The sequence below is a fragment of the Cryptotermes secundus genome, unplaced genomic scaffold (genome assembly GCF_002891405.2).
Source record: "Cryptotermes secundus unplaced genomic scaffold, Csec_1.0 scaffold400, whole genome shotgun sequence".
Lineage (NCBI taxonomy): Eukaryota > Metazoa > Arthropoda > Insecta > Blattodea > Kalotermitidae > Cryptotermes > Cryptotermes secundus.
Genome location: NW_019723908.1, coordinates 812,071 through 836,039, shown reverse-complemented (window position 1 = coordinate 836,039; position 23,969 = coordinate 812,071). Strand labels below are relative to the sequence as shown.

General features: G+C 40.8%; 1 protein-coding gene across 1 annotated transcript in view; it reads right to left on the bottom strand.

Annotated features, from left to right (window-relative positions):
* Window positions 1-23,969, bottom strand: part of LOC111862076 (protein dachsous) — a 657,337-nt gene that overhangs the window by 12,554 nt on the left and 620,814 nt on the right. The window contains exons 13-15 of the mRNA XM_033750539.1: window positions 17,732-18,058; window positions 16,014-16,299; window positions 11,925-12,257 (exon numbers count right to left, since the gene is read on the bottom strand). Of these exons, the coding sequence (XP_033606430.1) occupies window positions 11,925-12,257; window positions 16,014-16,299; window positions 17,732-18,058 (946 nt within the window). The remainder of the gene's footprint in view (window positions 1-11,924; window positions 12,258-16,013; window positions 16,300-17,731; window positions 18,059-23,969) is intronic.

Genomic DNA, 23,969 nt, shown 5'->3' with positions numbered 1-23,969 from the left:
CACACATCTTAATAAAGAGATGTTCCACAGGTCGACGATAGGAGTTCGTTTCTTGTTAGTGGTAGCTACTTTTCTGCGTCGCCATTGCGTCCATATGGGTTATACTTCCCACCCATTATTTTTTTTAATTTGCTTAGTGGCGGGTGGAGTCCAGCTGGTTCCACTCGGCAAGGCGGCCACTCATTGACCTATTGTACCTGCCCCGGGTGATTATGATGGAGAATTTGGTGGAATTAAGATTGACAGGAGAAATCGAAGTACTCGGAGAAAAACCGCCCCAGCGTCACTCTGTCCACCACAAATCCCACTTAACCAGACCCGGGATCGAACACGGGCCGCCGTGGTGGAAGCCAATGGCTAACCGCTTGAGTTATGGCGCGGCCTCTTCCCACCCATCGATCCAACAACTCCTTTCCAATGGTAAATCGGCAGGAGCGTGAAGTCAACCATTCCCCTTCATATTGTCACGTGCCCGGGGTTCCGTGACAAATAATTTATGGGTTGCGGCTTTAGACGAAGATGCTTTATTGGATAATTCGCTCACGATTACAATTACAATTACTACAATCACTCTGACATAACTTCTCCCAGGTGATGCAACATATCATCTCTGATCTGACCTCTGATCTTTATCTCTCAAAAGTCAAAGTCAAAGTTACTTTACGACTGGCGGTTTACCGCGAATAAGTTCGTTTTGGCGTCACCCCTTGAGGCCCACGACCAGAGATTTTTTTTTCCAACTGAACTCTTGCGGTAATTGTCCTTATGTAACATCCTCTCTGACGAGAAGATGGGTTTGTCTCTTATGAATAAGCTTGGCCTTTCGTCAAATGTATATTTCGCACATATAAAATATTATTGAAAATTCTTCCTTTTGCACTACACACAAGTCCTCTCTCTATACAGGTTTTACAGAGCACATCACGCCTAGCTTACGTATCTTATGCTACAACTTAGTCATTTGAACGGTCGTAAGCTTGAACACCGCCAAGTTTAAGCCTCTTATAAAGTCAAAGTCACATTGCGACTGACGTTCAGTCAGTCAGTAAGTCTTGGTGTCGAGCCCCAGATTTATTACTCTCTGACAGTTACAGTCTTGTTTTTGTGGGGCGTCCTCTCTGACGAGAGGACGAGTTTGTCTTTTGTATATGCTGCTGGTACTTGCCAGCGCAGTCTTTCTCGGGCCCGAGTCTCTTGGGACTCGTGACCATATTTTGCTGTCTCAGATTTTAGACTTCTCTTTTTGTCACCTCTTATGACTCGCAAGTTCACGGTGGAGGTATTCGACCCCACCTCCACAGGAGTTTTATATTTTCATTTATCTCTCATCTCCTCATATCTGGTGTAATTTACCTAAGGCAGATTCTTGGTGTACCGAATAGCAGACACCTTGTCGAATAGTTCAATTTCCTTGCTCTCATGCAAACGAATCTCTCGTTGCTATGAGAATACATGTTTATGTAGCCGTTGACTTGCAATGGACGTTGTTGTTGTCATGAAACTGCCTCAAACAATTCGTTTGCTAGCTGTTGATTAGCAATGAACGCTGGTACCTAGGAACTGACACTGCTTTATGCAGTGGTTTCACCTGTCGCGATATGCATAGTGCCAAGATTAGGAATGCCTGGCTGCTTCCGCAGACATTTATAACATCATGCACAAGATACGGAATTTTGCCGTTCAATGACGTATGCAGAAGCTCACGTTATAGTAGTCATATAAAGTATTTTCGCCTCTTCATTTTTCCGTCTCCTGTTTGGTTGCTATTAATTCTGATACTCAAATCCTCACGTTGTGGTTTTGTCTGTGTATGTTTGCTTCTGTATCTTATTCATGCTGTGCAATTAATATAGACTACAATTTTTGTATTTTGTTTTTTAATTATTTTTGTGTATTTCTCTATTCGTGCTAGCTTTGTAATTGGCCTCTGTGCTGTTACGTTTGCACTTAAGTAAACACGAATTGAATTATCATTCTATTTGTATCAAGAGCCTCTTTTTTTTTAATTTAGGTTTACCGATCAAATTCTTCTCTTCCATGGATCAGCAAGAAAGCCTCAACATCGTCATATCTATAGGTAATAAATCATTTCAGAAAATGTAAAGAAAATCTGTAAATATCTCTTGGTTTTCAGTTTAGAAACTGCTACTGCCCTTCATATCTTCCAATTAGAGTGCAGACAAGCAAGACTAGAGTTTTGCAATTTATTTCATATGCCGTCTCCTAATTTAATGGCAGAAACATAAATGATACATGTAGCGCATAGAAATAAAGAGCTCAGCAAAATATTCCAGTCTAAGTAAAGTAACCAGGAAAATTATATTACATGACTAGGAACTTCGTAATTCACGAAGGTCACCGCGCAGCTGAGGCGGGGTAAAAGTAAGCTAAAGTTATCCCCTGTTCCTAACTAAGCACTACGTCATGAAGGCGTATGGGGGAGTGGGTGTATACATCCACACTGTCTTGATCTCGGCACTAGTTGGAGGTGAGCGGTCATCTTCACACCCCTGCTTCTTTACCACCCGGGAAAGAGTCCCCGGTACCCATTGTACAGACGGTTTGGTGGGCCCCAGAGCCGGTCTGGACGACGTGGAGAACAGAAAATTCTTGACATCACAGGGACTCGAATTCCGACCCCTCGGTAGTCCAGCCAGTAGCCAGTCGCTATACCGACTGAGCTATCCCGTCTCCTGCTGAGATGGGGAAAACTGTGAATTCCTGCAGAATTCTTGGAGGGGAAATCCCTTGATAAGGGACACTTGGAGGAAGAAGGACATCAGAGGCCCATATTAAGTCCTGCAGAATTCTTGGAGGGGAAATCCCTTGGTAACGGACACTTGGAGGAAGAAGGACATCAGAGGCCCATATTAAGTCCTGCAGAATTCTTGGAGGGGAAATCTCTTGGTAAGGGACACTTGGAGGAAGGACATCAGAGGCCCATATTAACTCCTGCAGGATTCTTGGAGGGGAAATCCCTTGGTAACGGATACTTGGAGGAAGAAGGACATCAGAGGCCCATATTAAGATTGATTTGAAGGAAACAGGTTGTGAGGTGGATGTAATTGGATCAGAACGGCACTCAGTGGTGAACTTGGGTTTCAGAGGTGTTGAACCTTCAGGGTCTGTTACCACAGAAGTTAGGTAACTATAATCCAGTGAAACCGTTTAGACGCTGTTCAGGCAACTTGCCAGGTTAAAGAAAGTTAAAGCAGTTGAAACATAGTTACTGCAGATTTTTTCTCACTTATATAATTATTATTATAAATATATGATAAATTTATAGTAGGCATGTTCTTGTTCGAGCCATTTGCTGTCCATATATTCTCCCTCCTTGCATAGGAACAAAAGACAATAAGATTGCACAAAGTGCAAAAAGCGCAGAGCCATAAAAATGTGGTTAAAACATTTGCACCTTCTTACTTAATCTCATTTTTATTGTTCTGGTATACCCGTGTCAAATTGTAGAGGTGATTTATGGCCATGGGAAAGAAACATCCAAGTTGAAGCCACAGAAGGAGAAGTGGCTCCCTGACTGATGTGGCGCGTCGAGAATAAATGCAGTAAAAATACATTCCACCAGTGCAATAGATAAATTAATTTCAGTACCATAATTACAACAGACTTTCTTTTTATTAGCAAGAAATTTTCACATGCGGCATACAACATATGACAAAAGCGTAACGCATATGTCGACCCAATGCAAGGCAGGAACCTCAAGAAGTTACTAAATACTCTTACTGAAAATAACGAAATTAACGTAAATGCACTCCTTTTATATGGAATCCTGGGTTCAAATCTCGGCCCAAACAACAACTATTACGACTGAGTATCTTTGCAGTTCTACTCACTTTTCCCAGGTAAATAATACCGGGATGGTACGAGGTAGAGTCAGTAAATAGGTCACCAATGGAACTAAAACAGCTGTAATGGGCACAATATGGTTTCTATGTATATCACTAGGTAGCAGCACAGTCCAACTTCATGACAGTCTAGGTAACAGACGCGCATGCGCATGTTCAGAGGCTGGTTTCAGTGATCAAAATGGCGACCGTGCTTGAAGGGTATGCTACCGAAGGGCAGAGTTCGATTGTGAGTTTTATTGTGGACAAAAGGACTCAATGCAAAGGATATTCACAAAGAAATGTTTCCTGTTTATGATGGGAAGTGTTCGTCGGGTAAAGTGTTTCACAACTGGGTGTAAACGTTTCGCTGATGAGGAAGATTTCGAAACGGAGGTGCGGAAGTGACTGAGAGAACAGTCAAAAGACTTGTATGTTGCGGGCTTTGACGCAGTGGTAAAGAGATGGGACAAGTGTATCAATGTTGGTGAAGGATATGTCGAGAAATATATTTTTTCCAGGTTCGAACATCATATGTTCTACGTTTTGTTTTTATTTGTGACGTGTTTACTGGCTCTCCCTCCTACCATACCCAGTCTCCTTCCAAATCATTTCCAGTTCATTATTCAATAGTCATCATGCCGTTAGGCGCTAAATAAGCTTAGCAACTAAAGGCGCCGTTATATAAATAAGAACTAAATAAATAAAATCCTCACAGTTCGTAAAGTTTAAAGAAATTAACGACGATACTAACAAAGCATAATCATATTCGTGACGAAGTGAAGGATATTTCATCTTTCGGTCGGCTTTTCTATTGGCCAATCATAATGTTAGAACATAGTTTGAATGTGTTTGAAAAAGATTGATGAAGGGAATGTTTAGACCTGAAGAAGGAATAAAATGAGGATGAAATTGGTGGGACATACATCAGGCATGGCGTCGGGAAGAAATGCTAGTCGGTAAACCTAAAGGGAAAAGACCACCTGGAAGATAGGCATAAAAGCTTATATGGGAGGATAATATTAAAGAGGCTCTTTGGGGTGTGTAATTTCTCTTTCAGATATTTCATAGATCCAGAAGTTTGTTAACTACAGAATCATCTACTGTTGCAAAGCTTCAATTTGAGATAACACCTTTTGTTACAAAAACGGTTAAATTCTGGCAATAAAGCCCTTTCTGAGAAGCAAACGTCACACAGCTAAGAGAGTTAAAACAGTCATTTCTTTTTATAGAAATGAGGGTTCATTATCGTGTTTCCAAGAGACACGTCAGCCAAATTAATTAAGTTCACACCCTTCAATCGAATTTATAATAATCCTATCGTATTATAAGCCCATCTATGCCTAGGTCTCTCCCCTTTACGTTTTCCGACAAAAATTATGTTTCTTTTCGCCGTATTTCGTTATATATTCACCAAGATGGCACGAATATTTCAACAGCAGTAAATCGTAATAAATAAGGTATATTTTAACAATGTAGAGTTTCTTTTTGTGATCAGCCAATTTTGAGAAAGCTGACAAAATTAAATTTACGCTTAATGTAAAGTAGAAGTTATATCTGAGAGGAGCAGAAATTAAAAAAAAAAAACGAGCATCAATTTTGAATATGCAGTACAGCCTAAATCAAATACCAAATTTTAGCTAAATCTATCAACAGTTTTAGGCATTATACTTGCCTACTGAAGGCGAATAGTCACAATCTCCCCGCTATACATTATTTTACGCACGGCGTTCAACGCATGCGTGAAAAGGCCAAAGTTCGACAGACAGACTTATTATTCAGTATGAGAAAAACTACATCACACCTTCACCGCACAAAAGGATAAACAGGATTTATTTTTAGTAACAATGCGTAACAGTGAACGTACTTTCAGCATGGCACTAATTCACTTTGAAATGATTTTACAGCTATGGTACGGGCTTAACAATTCGAAACGCACTTTATATGCAGTGCTGCCACCACAGTACTAGACCATAATTGCCTTTTCATCTTATGTAGGTGTACGTGTGCATGCCAGGGAAAATGTCGGACTTCAATCAAATACTTTGTCCTAGGTCGTGAGTATCTGTAGGTTGCATAGCATCCAGGGTAAACCCAAAATGCTAATTTATTATGAGACGTTGCAATTATGTGTTCTGTAAGCGTTGCGTAATATGATCTCGCTTAAATGTACTCGTAATTTCTCATACGTCTCGTATGAGATATCTGATTTGAATTACTGGTGTTTCTACGCGTATTCTGGGTTTCGTATTTTTTAAGATTGCTGAAAGAAACAATTAGAACTGAAGCCAAAGTCACATTGCAACTGACGGGCAGTGAGTCAGTCAGTCTTGATGTCGAGCCCAATCTGGGGCTCATGACCAGATATTTATTACTGTTTGACAGTTTAGGCCTTGTTATTGTGGGGTGCCCTCTCCGACGAGAGGACGGGTCTGTCTTTTGTCAGAGTCATTATTCGTAGTAGTAAGTTATTTGTCATAATGTAAAGGATATTTACATTTTACATGTTAAACATGTTAATAAATGTATTAAATATATACAGGGCCTCTGTCAGTCCAGGCTCAGTACAGCACTTCTAGTAGCTTCCGCTACAACGGCACTCGAACAATTAGAACTATAAGCCTACTTTTCTTTTATATGACACGCATCGCAGCTATTTCTGGTTATATAGCCTCAACACGGATCGAAAAGAAAACACCGTACGTGTCTGTCGCGGTCATTATCTAGCAATGACCGTTGTTTACAGAGCCATTACATAGCAACGGCTCTCGTATGACTGCTTATTTCGCGGTCGTTGCCTAGCTGCGGGTCTGTATGCCACAAAGAGTCAATGGTTAACTGTCTCTTTGATATAGTATACTGCACTTCATATATCGATACCAAAATATGAATACTCACGGAGCAGACACGATATACACGAGCAAAAACTGCTGGTCCGTTTGTGACCTATTACATGACTAACGTTCTTGAGTGTGTTAACGCTTGACAAGTCGTTGTTATGGTAATCAGAAATTGCGTACTTTTTGACATTCCATTTTACCGCTACGAAAACTTGCCCTTGTAGGATTTTAGGTTTTCGGGGCGGGGGTTATGTTGAGTTCTGTCTCCGTGCAGTCCATTGAAAGTCAACCGATATCTCCATGTAATATGTCGCCTCAGAGAAGTCGGCTGAATTTCAAAGGACTGCCCGGCGTTCTATCCTCTTCAACACTTAAACACGACCTTGGTATGAAGCAGCGTTAAGGTCTCGAAAAATTTTGCCGTTAATTTCATCAGCAGCATTAGCGGCAGAATTAACATATAATCATATTAATTTCATATTACAATTCAGATAAATATCCCAAAAAATTTGAAAATTAAAATTATTTGTGAGTTCAGGACACTCACAAACATATTTCGCACGATGATCGATTTAAATATTCCTTAAAATTGTCCTGGATAAAGTAAATGTTCTCCAAGTATATATTAATGTACAAAAGTCCAATACCAGAAAAAGAATGACGCTGGTATTTTTCCAATATCGTTAATTTCACTCGACTACAAAGTATTCTCGGATGCCACTACGTAATTCAATATGGCTGAAACATGGTGTTATCACTGGAGTGAGCGTTAAGAAATGTCACTAATTAACTAAATAATATTGAGTCATGGTGATACAACCATTATACCTGATGTGGAGGAAATGTTGCTACCTAATTCAAGAACAAGCCATAGCAGTAAAATCATTTTGTTTAGTACGGAAGAAACGATACTAGCGACGACCGAGTCATGGCGGCATAACCATAACAGTTGTTATGAAGAAAATGTCACTACATAATTCCAGATGACACTTACGTGTAGTGCAGAGAAAATATCACTAGTCAACTGTAGCAGACAGAATCATGACAATGTAATCTTATTTACTGTGCTGATGAAGTCACTACCAAAGGAAAGTACAGATTTCTTTTTATGGTATTTAAGACAAGTTCATTCAGGCTGTAGGTATCCGGTTTTATATTACTGTACTGTAACATATAGTAACAAGTCAAGACAGTTCTATAAATTATGATATACATCTTCATAATCACTTTATCGACACAGAAACCGGTCTGAAATCACATGAATTAATGGAACGCTATCAGATTGTCGTGTAGACTGTAGATCCCACTGGGTAAATATTAGTGATTTGCTTTAATTTATATACTGAAATATGTTTCAACACGTATTATTCCTTAAGTCATTCAATTATATTTCCTAACTCGTAAGATACGATAAAATCTTATTTCATAAAATTGAGAGGACTTGATACTGCGGTCGTTTAGGGCCAAGTCTCCTTCTGATGGAATATGAAGTAGATGCATATTTGGAGAAGGATTTTCCAAATGGTATTCGCTTCTTTGCTGTATCTTATTCCCTCTGCTTCTTTCACTGCAATGTCAACTTCAGTTTCGGCCGCACAGACAACACGTCTACTGAAAACCTGTTTTCTGACTCCGCTGTGAAACCACCTCCAAAAGTAAGACTTAAGGTATCCTTTCTTTCTTTCCCGTCTTCCAAATCCCTGCAGATGGAACAAGCATACGAGACCTACTGCTACTGTTACAGTGGTATTTTCCAGCAGCACTAAGTGATCAGTTGACATCATTTGAACAGCTTATTGACTGGGCTCAGCCTGCGCCTATTTCTGCTGGATTCCTGCTCGGACCCTAAAGATGGAGAACATAGGCTCCTCCGAAAAGTCGGGTTGTCTCCGAACTACGAAGCATTACAACTCAGCAGGTCGTACTCTTCACAGCCACCACCCCCACGGAACCTCAAATCCAGTAACTTACTAATTTCGACTAAAAACTAATCGATAAATGCGTAGAGTTACTAATTAAATATTCGACTAACTGCTAACTGCTTCTCTGCATACCCAGTCAAGGTCGGTATCATCTTTAGGAAAGAACCTTACAATGTCTTAAGCCTTTCAGTTTAAAAGCCATTATAATTATTATTAAAATCTTATCTACAAAACCGAGATTAACGGCCGTGGGGATTCGTTGCGCTGACCACGCGACACCCTCTGTCCGCTAAAGTTGGCACTAACTTCGCTGACAAGCGGCGATCGCTCGCTCGGTCGGTATAGTTCGCTTGCGGACTATAGGCCACGGAGCTTGTTTTTTTGTTTGGTTATATTATTACAAAAGGTTAAGCTATCCCTGTAACAGGCCGCGGAGGCACATAGGATTGTGAGATGTCGAGGCTCCCACATTTTCTATAGACAATCAGCTCACAGATGGCGGTAAGGTTGTCAGCCTTGAGCGCCTGCCGCTCTTTACTCCAAGGAAGATTTCTGGTACTCATTTCTGTTAGAGGCTGAGTCGACCCCAGGGCCATATTGCGGCTGGAACGATTAGCTTAATTAAAAAAAAAATCCACTTCATCGGGACTCGAACCGGCGACCTTCCGGCTTCTAGCATAGTGTCTCAAACAACTAGGTTTGTTAAATAACAGTAAATTAGATAATCATTCTTTTCGGTCAATTAAGTGACCTCAAGCTATTTCCCTCATAACGCTCTGTATGCATTTCTTACATCTCCTGTCATTACTGACGGACCTAAGCCCTTCTTGAGGAGTCGCCAATTCTGCAGCTACTCAAGAATTTCCCAGCATTTTATGGAGCCCGGATGTTCATTACCGTGTTCACAAGAGCCCTCCACTGGTCCCTATCCTGAGCCAGATCAATCCAAGCCATACCATCCCATTCTATCTAAGATCCATTTTAATATTGTCCACCCACCTACGCCTTGGTCTTCCCAGTGGTCTCTTTCCTTCTGGCTTTCCCACCAATACATCTCCTGTCATAGCCTCATAAATTCAATGTCCAGAGAGAGCAAGTTTACGTGTGTAAACCATGAGAACTCGTGTAATATCCCACATTCTCAACTTAACCTTCAAAATATCCCAGTTATCACTGTTAAATGAGAACACGCATCTAAATATCTCATAGTTATCTCCTAAAAGTTACCTGCATTTCTACTTTACAGCCAAACATTCCAGTTTATAGAAATATTGTGACGAACCTGAAACGTTTGTGACAGAATTTGATGGCTATATGCTGCATTCATTTTCTTGCAATGATACGCCAGAAAAGGATTTTGATCTGTTCCATATGCTGACAGTCGCGAATAACCTGTAACCCACTAACCACTTTTCAAAACCATCCACAAGAATGGATCAACATACAAAAATAGTATGTACACGATCAGTTGCCGAAATCAGTCAGCTGTTGCATGTGAGCCATATTTAAATTCAGCTCTCGCATATATCTCGTCAAACACGAGAATCGTGTGCATGAAGTAAGAACGGTGTGATGTAATAGTCTAGACTTTGGATTCGAAGTGGTTACATTTCGAACAGCCCACATTGTTGTAAAATGGCGGGTGGAGGGAGGGGGGCGGAAGAGAAATAGGGTGGGAAGAGGGAAGAAGATGAAAGTAAAACAGCAAGAATACCGGTTTGCCGAGTGAAGAGTAGTCTTGTCGCATGAAAACAGAAAGAGAACGGGGGACTGAACATTGTCACTTGTGACATCTCAGCCATTATAGTACTAGGGCCATCCCTGCTCTGAACTCCACCCAAAGCGTGGGTATCTGTCTGTACATGGCGCTCACCCGTAAAGAAACGAGGGAATTTTGATAGGAATGAATTACGTTTCCACTATGGAACATAAATTTTAGTTCATTAATTGGACTGTACACTCACAGTGCAACAAACACACACTACCCACCGCAAAATTTACTAGGTACAGTCCTCTCACTGCTATAATGCAGCTTTTTCACAAGTTATCGTCACAGCGCCATAAGTTTGATTCTTAGTGCAAAGTTGTCCCTGTGCTTAAGTAATCAAGGACTATGTCATGAAGTCGTATGGGGCAGTGGATGTATAGAGCCATATTTTCTTGACCTCGGCACTAGCTGGAGGTGAGTGGTCAGCTTCATGCGCCGGCCGCTTTACCCCCGAGGAAAATACCTCGTTCCCATTGTATAGGAGGTTCGGTGGACCCCAGAGCTGGTCAGGACACATGGAAAAGTGAAAATTCTTGACCTTACTGGAATTTGAACTCCGGCCTCTCAGTTGTCCAGCCCATAGCCAGTCGCCACCACGGAAATATATTTGTGCCTCCACTAAATGAACACCACTACCAGTATTTTTTATAAAACTGTAAGGAACGAATCCAAAAAATATGCATATGCTCTAGTTTATCAATTGTTGTGACTCTTGTTTTTCCTGTGGTATGCATTCCTTGTGCCAATTTTTTTATTTACACATATACAATTCCACAATTTAACCCATAAAGAACTACTGTATTTTCTACACTCTAATACCACAAATTCGCTGCACTCTTAATTACCTTTATCCAATAAAAGTTTTAATTTTTCAAATAAAGCCGTTCTTTTGTTGCATAGACTACAATAAATTGAACACACATTCGACTGGAACCCTGTCCCCTCAGAATTGAGAGTTTTTCTAACTATCACTGAAGGTGAACAGTAATTTGATGACACGCTTAATACAAAATCAACTGAAGATAGTAAGAAGAGTGTTATAATTACAGATTACATTATACCAACAGTCTAACAAGAGACTGTTATAAGACCTAAAAGTTTGTGACGATGGTACATTAGTACAACTATTATGGTTTTGGATATTATCCATCGTCCTGTTTTCATGTAAAACACCGTGATGTTTATTTTTCAAAACATACCGTTTCGGAGACTGGATTCTGTCTCCGTCTTCAGGTAAAACATACTCATTTGGGCCCAATCGATAGAGCTAGTCCGTATCGATTGGTCCTAACTGCGTAGGTTTTACCTGAAGAGGAAGACGGAACCAATCTCCGAAACGTCTTATTTTGAAAAATAAACAGGACGACATTTAGATAAAGAAGAGATGATGATAATGAACAAAAGCATATTTGCAGAGACTGGTATATTACTGAGATAAGATTACAAATTAAAAAGAAATAAGAATAGGTGAGAGAGTTCAGTTGCAGAAATGGGACCAACGTGAAGTTAGAGGAACAAGACACAGTTGAAATGAATATGGCATGGTACTCACCGGGCAGTGATGCCTGGTACGAGGACTGCATGAAGATGGGAGGATTGTCATTAACATCAGTCACCCTGATAGTGAGTACAGTGCGCGCCGTGTGGGCAGTGTCTGAAGCTGTTACCCTCAGATGGTATTCACGCTGGGACTCGAAGTCCAGACGTTGAACGAGCGTGATCTTGCCACTGAACCTGTCAATACTGAACACCCCCAAGCCTGTAGCTTCTGCGTCACTGATACCAGCTTCTGAATCGCTGTCTGTCGAGAATCCATACGTGAGTGCTGGGTTCGTATCCACATCATTGGCAGTGACAGCTGTTAGCACTGTGCCAACTTCAGTACCTAAAACACATATATAATTAAATGTTTGTACAAATGATACATAAGTTTATTCCAGTGGACAGTGCAAATATCATCTAACTGGGGGTGTTTTTTGTTTTTAATAATTCATATTTGATCTTCATTGAAATGAGATACAAATTTGTTGAAGCATATACAGTTTGATGCGCAAAATTACAACATGAAAATATTAAAAACAGGGTGCTCAAAAGTATGTGAATCATCGAATTCGTGAGTCTTCTAACTCAAAATATGAAGGAATATCAGAAGAGAATAAAAATGATCATGAGAATTCCAGGGCTCGAATGGCAGTACGTATGAAGAGCACTGTCTCTCGGATTGTGAAGACGATGAGTATGACCAAATATTTACCTTGAAGACTGAGGCAGTGTATCGCTCTGAAATATTGGTAAATATCTCGTAAATAACACGGCATCACATCACAGACGAAAATAATCCCCATATATGTGGTTATTTAGTTATCTGATACAACACAACCTATAACATGCACCATTTTTTCCTTCTTTTTTCTCTCCATGGTCCTACAGCCCTATATTGGACCTTCACCGATTTTTCAGTTTCTTAATCCTATACACAGTCGGTAGGATTAATTGGACGGGGGGATCAGTCCGTCCAAATGCCGCTACCTACACATGGAACAACATAAACACAGAATAAACGTACACAGACATCCATGCCTTCAGTTTGATTCGAACCCAAGACCCCGGTGTCAGAGGACGATGATAGTCCTTGCCTTAGACTGGGCGGCCATTGGATCCGCAACATTAGTCACAGGATACTTAAAAATACGATCACAAAAGACATATAAACCAGGGCTCTTCGTGTGGCGGAGTGGGTCCTGCAGTTGGTTTGTACGGCACGCTGGAGTATCCAGCATGCCCCAAAGTACGGCTCAAAGTTTTCGTCCAGCCCCACCCCCTAAAAACAGGGATGGCGGCAAATCTTGTAAAATAAATTTCACATAATTTCCTGTGCTTAACTAATTAAGCACTACGCCATGAAGGCGTATGGGTTAATGGATGTATAGATTCACATTTTCTTGACATATACATGACATTTTTAAAACTTCCAAAAAACAGTTGTGGATCCTATGTAAATCACATTGCCTCTCATGCTGATAAAGACAATATACACAATCATATGATGTTTTGAATTAAAAAAAACTCGGTGGTTTTAGTCCACAAGCGAACAATACCGACCGAGCGACCGCCGCTTGTCGGCGAAGTTAGTGCCAACTTTAGCGGATAGAGGGTGTCAAGTGATCAGCACAAAGAATCCCCACGGCCGTTAATTTCGGTTTTCTAGATCGGAGCCCGTTTTGAATACACCGGTAAAAATATTTAACAAATAAATCCAAAAACTCAGCCTCTATCTCTTAGACTCGTATCATTTAGTTGGTTTACGTAAAATTATAATAAATTAACCATTAAAATCAGAATTAGAAAATGAGAACGCAAAATATGGGTACGTAATTCCGTAAATATTATAGGCCAACTTCTTTTTTTCAATTAATTAGACCTTGAAAATGGTTACTATGGAGGAGTAACTTGGTGAATTCCTGCGCTTTAGAATAAGAGTCTACTTCCAAAGGTTATAGTTCACCACTGATATTAAAACTGACATGAAATTCCTCGACAGAAATGAAATAAAACTAACATCTGTCAACGGAATGTGACCATGAATGTCCTCGTTGCAGTTCCAATACTGCTCTTGTCCTTCCAAGCAAAACATCTAAACTTCCCTGCATACCACAAAACTAAATTTACGACACCATGAAAGTCACACAGCCCAGTACCAATCACTATCCATGTCAATGGCATAACTATTTCATAAACAGTTGGGCGGAGATGTGGACTGAATCTACATACGCTTTCTGACAAAGGCAACTGACAATTGAAAAGCTAGAAAGTAATAGAAACAGCACAGTGCAAGTGAGGTGTGACGCATAACCCTTATGATGACGAAATTACGTTTCCTTGTGTGAGGATTACAAGAATACAGTTCATTCACAGAAGTTGAAAGGGTAACAATTAAAATGATAAATACAACAATGAGATGGACGAAATATGTAAAGCACAAGGAGAAATAATAAACCTACATGAAATTTCGGTACACAACCGCTAAGGAAAAACACCACAACGGACATTCTGGAGTATAATGAAATAGATATTCGAAAAGTATGGTGTAAAAATGTTGACTAGAATGAAATGATTCAGAATGAGGAACAATTGTCAGTTTTTGTAAATAATGAGATGAATTTGATTTGTTTCATTATTTTATTACAATAATAAAAAACACATCCGTTTCCCAGACATGGATATACGCGAACCAAATAGAAAACACTTCTTCTGTTGTCAAACATGCGTGTTTACTGTCCCGTTACCTAGCAGTGGATCTACATGTCATATTATGTAAACTGATACTTTATTATGACTGTGAAAAGGTTCTTCACCAGTCCGGCACTGAACTCTGAGGCACAATTCCATATGGCCACTAATCCACAGAGGACGCCTATCTTGTTATATATTCCAACAGACTCCTGATGGCCGAAGGGGGGACTGAGAGTTATTAGAACTATTCTCACGTACGGGAATTCTATTTAACTCTTTAAAGCTGTTCTAGCACCTGCCAAGGCAGGGCTACCCTCGCGCGAGGTTAGGGCGTTCGTCCTTGCAATGACGCGTACTCAACTTGTCGCCACACCTTGTCATTCTAATCGGCAACGATTCAGCAGATCAGGTAAATACGACAATTAAAATTCAGACTGCGTTCTTCTGAGTTTTAACAACCTCAGGTATTGCAGCGTTTTAGGCAAACGTAAATTTCGGTCAATATTACATATGTCCATGTTACACGGAAAGTGTCACAAGGATCAGTAAGGGCCATAGCAGGAACGGAGGATACAGGGCCCTGTCTAGGCTTATAAGGACGATAAGTAAAAAAAAAGTAAATATATCCCTGTACCAGCCCATGGAGGCCCATAGGGTTGTGAGATGTTGACGTTTCCACATTTTCTAGATAATCGGCTCATTGATGGAGGCAAGGTTGTCAGCCCTACACGCCGGTCGCCCTTTACCCCCAAGAATATTCCTGGTACTCATTTCTGTTAGAGGCTGAGTCGACCCCAGGGCCATAGTGCGGCTGGAAGGATGGTGAACAGGAAAACATGACAAAACAGCCTTCTTCAGGGCCACTGCAGACAGGAAAGGTGGAGATAGTTGCCCTTTTTAGGGACAATACTGAGGAGTTTCATATCGTGTGTCTCTTTCGTGTCGTCTCTTTCGAGAGGATAGTCTTTCTCCGTTTATATTGTTGGGATGGAAACTGACCCCCGTTAAACTCTAACATGACAACTGATGTAAAAAAGAAGATCCTTAGTGCCCAAGTACCAAACCATGGAGCACAGATAAAGCTACATAGATTCTTGATCTTGGAATTTGGTGTGAATGGTCAGCTTTATAAAGCCGCAGCTTCACTTCTAGAGAAAGAGTCCTTGGTTCACATCTGGTGAGATGCTGGTGGGCCCTAGTGACTTCATATATCTTATGATGAAGAGAGAATTCTTGCCCTTCTCAGGAACGGAAACCAGGCGACATATCTCATTTATTAAGCTACCTCATACAACGATTCATTCCTCAGTTTTTAACACGCTATTTCAAAAGCACGCATGCCAAATTAAATGCAGGGCCACCACAACACAAAACCAATCCATGCGGACGTTTCGCTGCATATACTTACCCTCGCTAACACTGATGACACTGTGAGGGGGGAAGGTAGGCTGATTGTCGTTGACATCCACGATGTTAATGCACAGGGTGGAAGTGCCTGTTAGCTGTGGCACCCCTTCATCTGTGGCAATAACTGTGAGGCGGTAGGCATCCCTGATCTCCCTGTCCAAGACAATGTTGGTCTTCACTAACCCTGAGAATGGCGGTTCAATTACGAAAGCGTTGTCATGATTACCGTCCACAATATGGTACAGGACTCGGGAGTTCGCTCCCTGGTCTGCATCTGTGGCAGAGACCTGAGAAAGAAAATCTGATCAGTCTGATGGGACAAACGTGTGATGGGGTTATGAAGATAAATCTAAATTCGGTGTAAGGGTCAGCAGTCCCGATTCTCTGAGTGAAAATGATCAAACAATAATTATACTGGGTATGCCCACAATAAGAGGTACACATTCCCTTGTTCAACAACCACATTAAACTAGAGGATATGTCAAGATTATTTACATGTTTCATATACCAAATTAATGAATGGATTTTGATTAAATTTTGTGTTGAAGTCTACATTGAAATTGTTTTAATTTGGTGTGCATAAGTCGAGTATAACTTATACTTTAGCGGACATTCAAAAACCAGTCAACCACTGAAAAGAACTGGTTAAAAACGAAACAAATCTCAGTGAGACATGCAATTTTTAATTTGAAATATTTTTACCGACATGATATTAAACAAAATAAAGAATACAACCATTTTCTGCATATGTGTCATATATCTGTTGTGTCGTTAGTTTTATAACTTCAGACATGTTAACAATAATAAATAAATATGCTTTAGGTACGCAAATGTCAAAGAACATATTTGAATAACATGCATTCTCTAATATATTAAATTACAACTTTCCACTCTTGTTTGATACAAAGTAATCCCTTATCATCAGCAATATATCCGCATGCTTTGTTTGTCTGCTAAGGTACAAAGAAGGAAAGGATGTCTTTATGTCCTCATGAACCCATCATTAACAATGAGATTCTTCAGGATGGCATAAGGACAGACAAAATTTTCTCATGTCTTCACGAATCTGACAAAAGCAATTGTTTCAAGAAGTCATGAAGAAGAAGGGGATGCAATTACGTTGTTATAAACATGACCACGCAGCAAAGAATATGACATAAACTATACAACACAACAGTAACACTTGACATCCTGGTAATAAGAAAGAAGATAAATTCGTGCTCAAGAAACAGTTAACACAAAAGAATCTAGCCAATAATAGAAAATCAGAAAACAGCAACAGACACTAAGCTGAATACTGCATACGTCACTTTTAAATTAATTTTAAAATTAGTGAAATTAATATTTAATTTTTAACTTTTACTTCATATTTACATTGTATTTAAATCAACATCTAGCAGTTAGAACATAAACATACATGTAGTCATTTTAAACTTATGTATGTAAATGTGAATACAAGCTTTACAATTCAATAATGAAAGTGATTAAACCACAACACCTGAGGATGACCCTATAAGGATCGAAACATGTAGTGGAATATAAGGTAATAATTTATAGTTGCGCTGACGGTGGAATTTCTATTATTACGATGTTCATATGTCCTCATACACAAGACTTCTTCAGTAAATTCATGAAAACGGCCTGATGTTTTATGTTTTCATGAACCCCAAATAAATATTGAGATTTCAAAGGAAGTCTTAAGTCCTTCTGGATGCTCACCTGCATGACGAACGTCCCCTTGTTGTTCCCCTCCCACACCGCTGCCGAATACTGCTGCTGTGTGAATCTCGGGGCGTTGTCGTTCTGGTCCTGAAGGTGAATCCAGACATCGCAGTAGCCATAAAGGGGCGGTCCAGAGGAGCTGCTATCAGCCTGTGCCACCACCACCAGGCGCAGAGTGGGGCGGGTCTCGTAGTCTAGGACCCACGGGTTCCGAACCCGGATCGCCCCAGTCTGGGAACTCATCTCGAACGTAGAGTCCTCGTTGCCGCTACCGAAACTGTACGTGATCCTCTGACGCCGTCCGTCTGTCCTCACAGCCGATACCTGTTCCAGGCATCACAGCGTAATTTCTCTGTTGTTTATTTAACAACAATGTCAGCATTTCAGAGTACATAGTACACATTCGACTGTGAGTTGGAACACGGGCTATACTTACTCATGGAGCTCAGCCCTTCTGGAGGAGCTGCCAATTCTGCAGCTACTGAAGAACTTCCCAGCATTTTATGGAACCCGAAGGTTCATTACCGTGTTCACAAGAACCCTCCATTGGTCCCTATCCTGAGTCAAAATAATCCCATCCTATATCTCTAAGATCCATTGTAATATTGCCCACCCACATGGGCTATTAGGGCTGATATTTTTCGTGGTTAAGTCCCTCCAAACAAATATGGGATGGTATTTCAATTAGGTCAGGACCGCTTCCTTCCAAATCCTTTCTAATTCATCAATCATCCTACCATTCGACCTTAAATAATGTACATACTGACAGACTCGTAAAATGGCCAATGATGGAAACATCTCATTTGGGACTATTCACGGAATACGTCACATGTTCAAAGAAGGTGACGGAAATAACATGAAGGGGGAGGGGGAACACGACATACGAAAGCAAATGTTTTCTGCCTTACAGAAATCGTAAACTGAATTCACACATCTGACATCTAAAATGGAGCATGTACCAAAGAATTGTATCAAAGGAATAATTACGGAATTCTTTCAGATTTTTATGCCCTAATTTAACTAGTGTTTGTCAGAGAAACATGAGGACATAATTTAGCACAGCCGAGGCACCAAAAGAAGGAATCTGTTGCTAGGGAAAGCCGTTAATATTTCTTACTGAAATGACTTACATATTTGACTCAGCTCGGGGAGGGAAGTTACAGTCTGGAAATGACCATTGATATCCAGACAGAACGTAACAAGTTGAAATTTTTTTTATATGTGTAAAAGGTATCATATATTGAGGATAAAATGAAACAGAGCAGAAAGAAAACAGTTTCCTAAAGTTTATTCTCAATTATACGGTCTTAAGTGAAATAATTTTCTTTTGAATTATTTTTTTTTACTTCACCATCATTAGTCTCCACATACAGTTAAGTTGAAAACGTGAAGGAATAAAACTAGAAGAAAAATAAGCAACAAATATGCAACGTCGGAAACCTTTGTAAGTTGCTTCAGACGCGATCCTTAATATAGACGACAAAAGAAGTTAATGTCTACGAGAAGCAAAATGTAAGATCTTTACCATAAATGTATCCTACCGGCCCATTAGCGTCAACAAATATATTAACATCTACGGTGGTTAGGAGGCGTTTTGCTTTTATCAAGATTCTCCGATGCATGGCATTGGTTCCAGATTTCTGGGCGTTGACTGCTTTACATAACCAAACTTCAACTGCCTGACACACAACACCTGCTTGGTGGCCTCCTACATCTCTTGCCCTATTAAGGACTTCCATTCCTTTTCGTCTATCATTAATTTGACGGCAATTAACAATACCTTACGCATTATTATACCACTAAAATGTTCCTACGTGTGATTCACATTAGTCAGACTATAGTAAAGTAGCGTAATTGGTTGAGGCACTATGCTACAAGCCGGAAGGTCGTGGGTTCAAGTCTAGATGAGGTCATTGGATTTGTTTTTCAATTGCCCTAATCCTTCCAGCCGCACTATGGCCTTAGTGTCGACTCAGTCTCTAACAGAAATGAGTACCAGGAATATTCTTGGGGTTAAAGGGCGGCCGACCGTAGGGCTGACAACCTTACCGCCATCTATGAGCCGATTGTCTAGAAAATGTGGGAACCTCAACATCTCACAACCTTATGGGCCTCCACGGTCTCTTACAGTGATACCTTTACTTATTTTTTATTTTACAGTAAAGATTTCATCAAGTAAATGTCCACATTTCTTTGCATGTTAACAGTGGTAGCCCATTAAGACCCTATTGTTGCAACAGCCCTATGGGCCCATTCTGCAGGGCTCTATAATAGTCAACCCTGAAGGTTTGAGACAAATATGACTTATTAAGCCGACATATGTTCAACAATTTTTCATTTTCAAAATGTTCTCAAAGTTAGCGGTGATCTATTTTTTAGACGAAAGTATGAAACCCACTCCGTTGTGTACACCGAATGAAGGCCAGGGAATAGAATTTTCTCCATCTAATCGGCCCACCCCCTCCTTATCTCCACTTTATCGTGGTGAGGGGGTTTGAGTATGCCAAGGACCCTGAGAGCTATACCAGCGGTAGCGTAGCTACTGGCAGGGCCTCCCTTGCTGGACAGGTCAAAGGGTAGGCATCAGACGAAGAGAGACACCAAAAACTGATGTCGGAAGCAGCGTCATCAGCAGCGACTTGAAGCACAGAGCAAATGATGCTCGAGATGGTTCAAGTTCGTATAGCAACAGGCGTGACCAGAGTGGTTTGAACGGCTGCTGTACTGCGATGTGGAAAGCAAATGGAAAAACTACCACATTATCACTTTTCCTGGATAGTCTCTTTCCAAAAACAGAAGATCGCATTAAGTGGAGAAACTGTTTTGGAAGAGACTGTGGACCTGTCGTCTGACAGATTACTGATGATGATGATGATGAATCGGCCCAAAATTACGCCCGCAGGTCTCACAATTCTGTTTCACACGGAGCCGAGGTGGCATAGGAAATGACGTTTTTAAACAAAACTAAGATGACTGAATATGTCCACCATATGTGATGAATTTTGTGATAGACGTAACATACAAGGTCAATACAATTTCAGTAAATAAATCCAGCAATTAAATTTAAACGGTGAATTGCAAAACTAAAGGCAGTATCCGAGACACAATTACCTTCAACACATAATTCGCATTTTTTATGTGTGAGAGAAGGAAGCGATAATTCGTATTATGGTGGCAGAATAACTGATTATAATCATCAGTTGCTATTTCATTTCGTAGAATAATCAGTGACGAAACCAAATATATATTCCACGATCAATCGTGTTTCCTAGTTACAGTATATATAGCAGCTTGTAAAAACCTACACCGGTCTAGAAAACCGAGATTAACGGCCATGGGGATTCGTTGCGCTGACCACGCGACACTCTCTATCGGCTAAAGTTGGCACTAACTTCGCCGACAAGCGGCGGTCGCTCGGTCGGTATAGTTCGCTTGCGGAATACAGACCACGGAGTTTTTTTTTTGTAAAAACTTACTGGAGGTGCCAGTAAAATAGAAGAGTAATACAAGTTTAGAAATTATGATTTAAATTTATCAGCACAATACCATTTATTGTTCCTTTTACAACGTTCTGACATATTTTGGGAGGTGATTGTAAAGGGTAGGGCACCCTCCTTCCAGTATTGTGCATACGTGGGCATCAAATTGTTTCCAGTGCAATTTTCTATTCAAAAGAAAAAAATTGTCATTAAAAATTTCGTTCCATTCTATGCCTAAGAATATCGAATCAAGTACATATTTTTAAGAATAGACCTAGTAAATGTACATGCATGTTCATATAAATATAAACATGCTTTTGTTAATCATTTGCATTAAAAGAGTGTTATCCCTGTTACAGGCCGTTCAGGCCCATAAGGTTGTGAGACAACGAGGCCTCCACATATTCTAGACAGTCGGCTAAGAGATGGTGGTTAAGTTGTCAGCCTTACGCGCCGGCCGCCTTTTACCTCCAGGAAGATTCCTGGTACTCATTCCCGTTAGAGGCTGAGTTGAACCCGACTGGAGGGATTAAGTCAATTAAAAAATCCAATAATCTCATCGGGAATCAAACCCAAAACCTTCCGGCTTGCAGCAAAGCACTTCAACCAACTACGCTACCGCGTGCTCCAGACATGGTGCTATTGTGAATATTTTATAAGTTTCCTCAAGAAATGCTAAACTTTGCTAGGAATATACGTATCTTGTGTGGGTGTCTGACATATCGAAACGTCTTTCAAGTACGTTTCAATATTCTTGTCATTTGGCAGCTTCATTTGTTCTGAAAATCGAGGACCATTGTCTTTCCATATCATGAAATACGTATATTCCAATGCTAGCCGCCAACGCTTTATTTGCATAATATTGCACGTTAATCAGATGATGAAACCATACATCAAGCTTGTTACGAAAATAAAATAAAACAAAACATCCCAGAGATGCTGCACAAAACATCACAACCACCTATTATACCTAATCAGCACATCAATCGCTTATCTGTGAACTGGTAGCAAACATCGTGTTTAAGATGATAGATAAGATAGGCAACCTGTTATGCAGTCTTTTAAAATCGAATATATTGACTCCCCACCTTGAAATCTGCCCCTGGGTGTATCAGGCCCCAGGACTACGCATTCTTTTCTGGTCGGACCGAGATTCGTTATTCGGGATTGATTCGCGACTCGCAGGCACACCGTCCTGCCTGAAATCTTCAGCGCTTCTCCTCTGTCTCCCTAGGCACGTGCAGGGAAAGGTAAAAAAGGTAAAATTGTCCCTGTGCTTAAATATTTAAGCACAATTTCACTGAGGAGTTCCCGACCTCGGCACTCGTTGGAGCTAGGTGGTCAGCTTCACGTCCCGGCCGTTTTCCTAAAGGGAAAGGTACCCATTAGATAGGACATCGAGTGGGCCCCAGAGCTTGTCTAGACGATGTGGAGAATAGAAAATTCTTGACCCTACCGGGACTCGAACTCGAAACCCTCGGTCGTCCAGCTCATAGCCAGTCGCTATCCCGACTCTGGCAGATACAGGGAAAATATCTTTAAATGGCCCAGTACCATTTCCTTCCGAATCTGTCCCCATTCATCATTCACTAACCCGCAGTAGTAGTAAATTATGTAAGCAATCGCTGATTAAAAGAGTTAAGGTCATAGTGACCGACTGAAATGTCTGAGATCGCTACTTCGGACAAGACACAACACAACGGAGAATAAGAAGCTGACTGCAAGGCACAATTACAGTTACTGATACGAAGAACTGCCACTTAAAAGCAGACAGAACCCAAGAGGGATCCGATATATTTTACGCGAGCATCATGTCTTTCCTCTGTAAAGGGATCAGAAGGGAGTTGCTGTTCTTATGTCTTCCCCAGAACACATCTCAGCAAGCGCAATAGACATTTACCCCGAAAGTGAGTAAACACAGGGAGCATTTCTTTACGATCGCATATAATACACTCGTAGACAAAAAATGAAATTTAAAAGGACCCAGGGACATGTTAACGTAAAACCTCGATTTCTGAGCCTCGCGAGGTGCTTCAAAATACTCAAGGTGAAGACGAAGAAGAAGACGTCGTTCACGTTTTAAGACAGGGTTGTCTAAGTGGAGGCACGCGAGCCACACGGGAATGGCTGCTTGCGGCCCTCAAGTATTCTCTTCTCTTCTCCAAATGGGCGTTAAATCTTCCTTCGCTTGCGAGAACCTACTTCAGTTGATGCAATTTCTCAACCATGAGGTACATAAATTGGCGATATTCTTGTTCACTAATAATGAATCTCTTCCCCAATTTACTTCGACTCGCTACTGCTCACATAAGTGCAGATGCACCCACTCTTCTAAGGAGAATATAGAGTGGGGGGTTTACTTACTTGCCGCGCCATAGCTCATGCAGTTAGTCACTGGCTTCCCACCGCGGTGGTCCGGGTTCGATCCCGGGGTCTGGTCAAGTGGGATTTGTGGTGGGCAAAGTGGCGCTGGGGCAAGTTTTCTTCGAGTACTTCGGTTTCCCCTGCCAATCTTCATTCCACCAATTGCTCCACAATCACCCTCACCTATCATCTGGGGCTGGTACAATAGGCCAGAAGTGCCGGCAGTACAAGGGACTTAGTCCCACCCCACTACCAATAAAAAAGTACTTACTTACTTACTTACTTGCTCATGGAGGTGAGTCCTTCTTGAGGAGAAGACAAATCTGCAGTTACCCAAGTATTTCCTAGCATTTTACGGAACCCGAAGGTTCATTTCCGTGTTCACAAGAGCC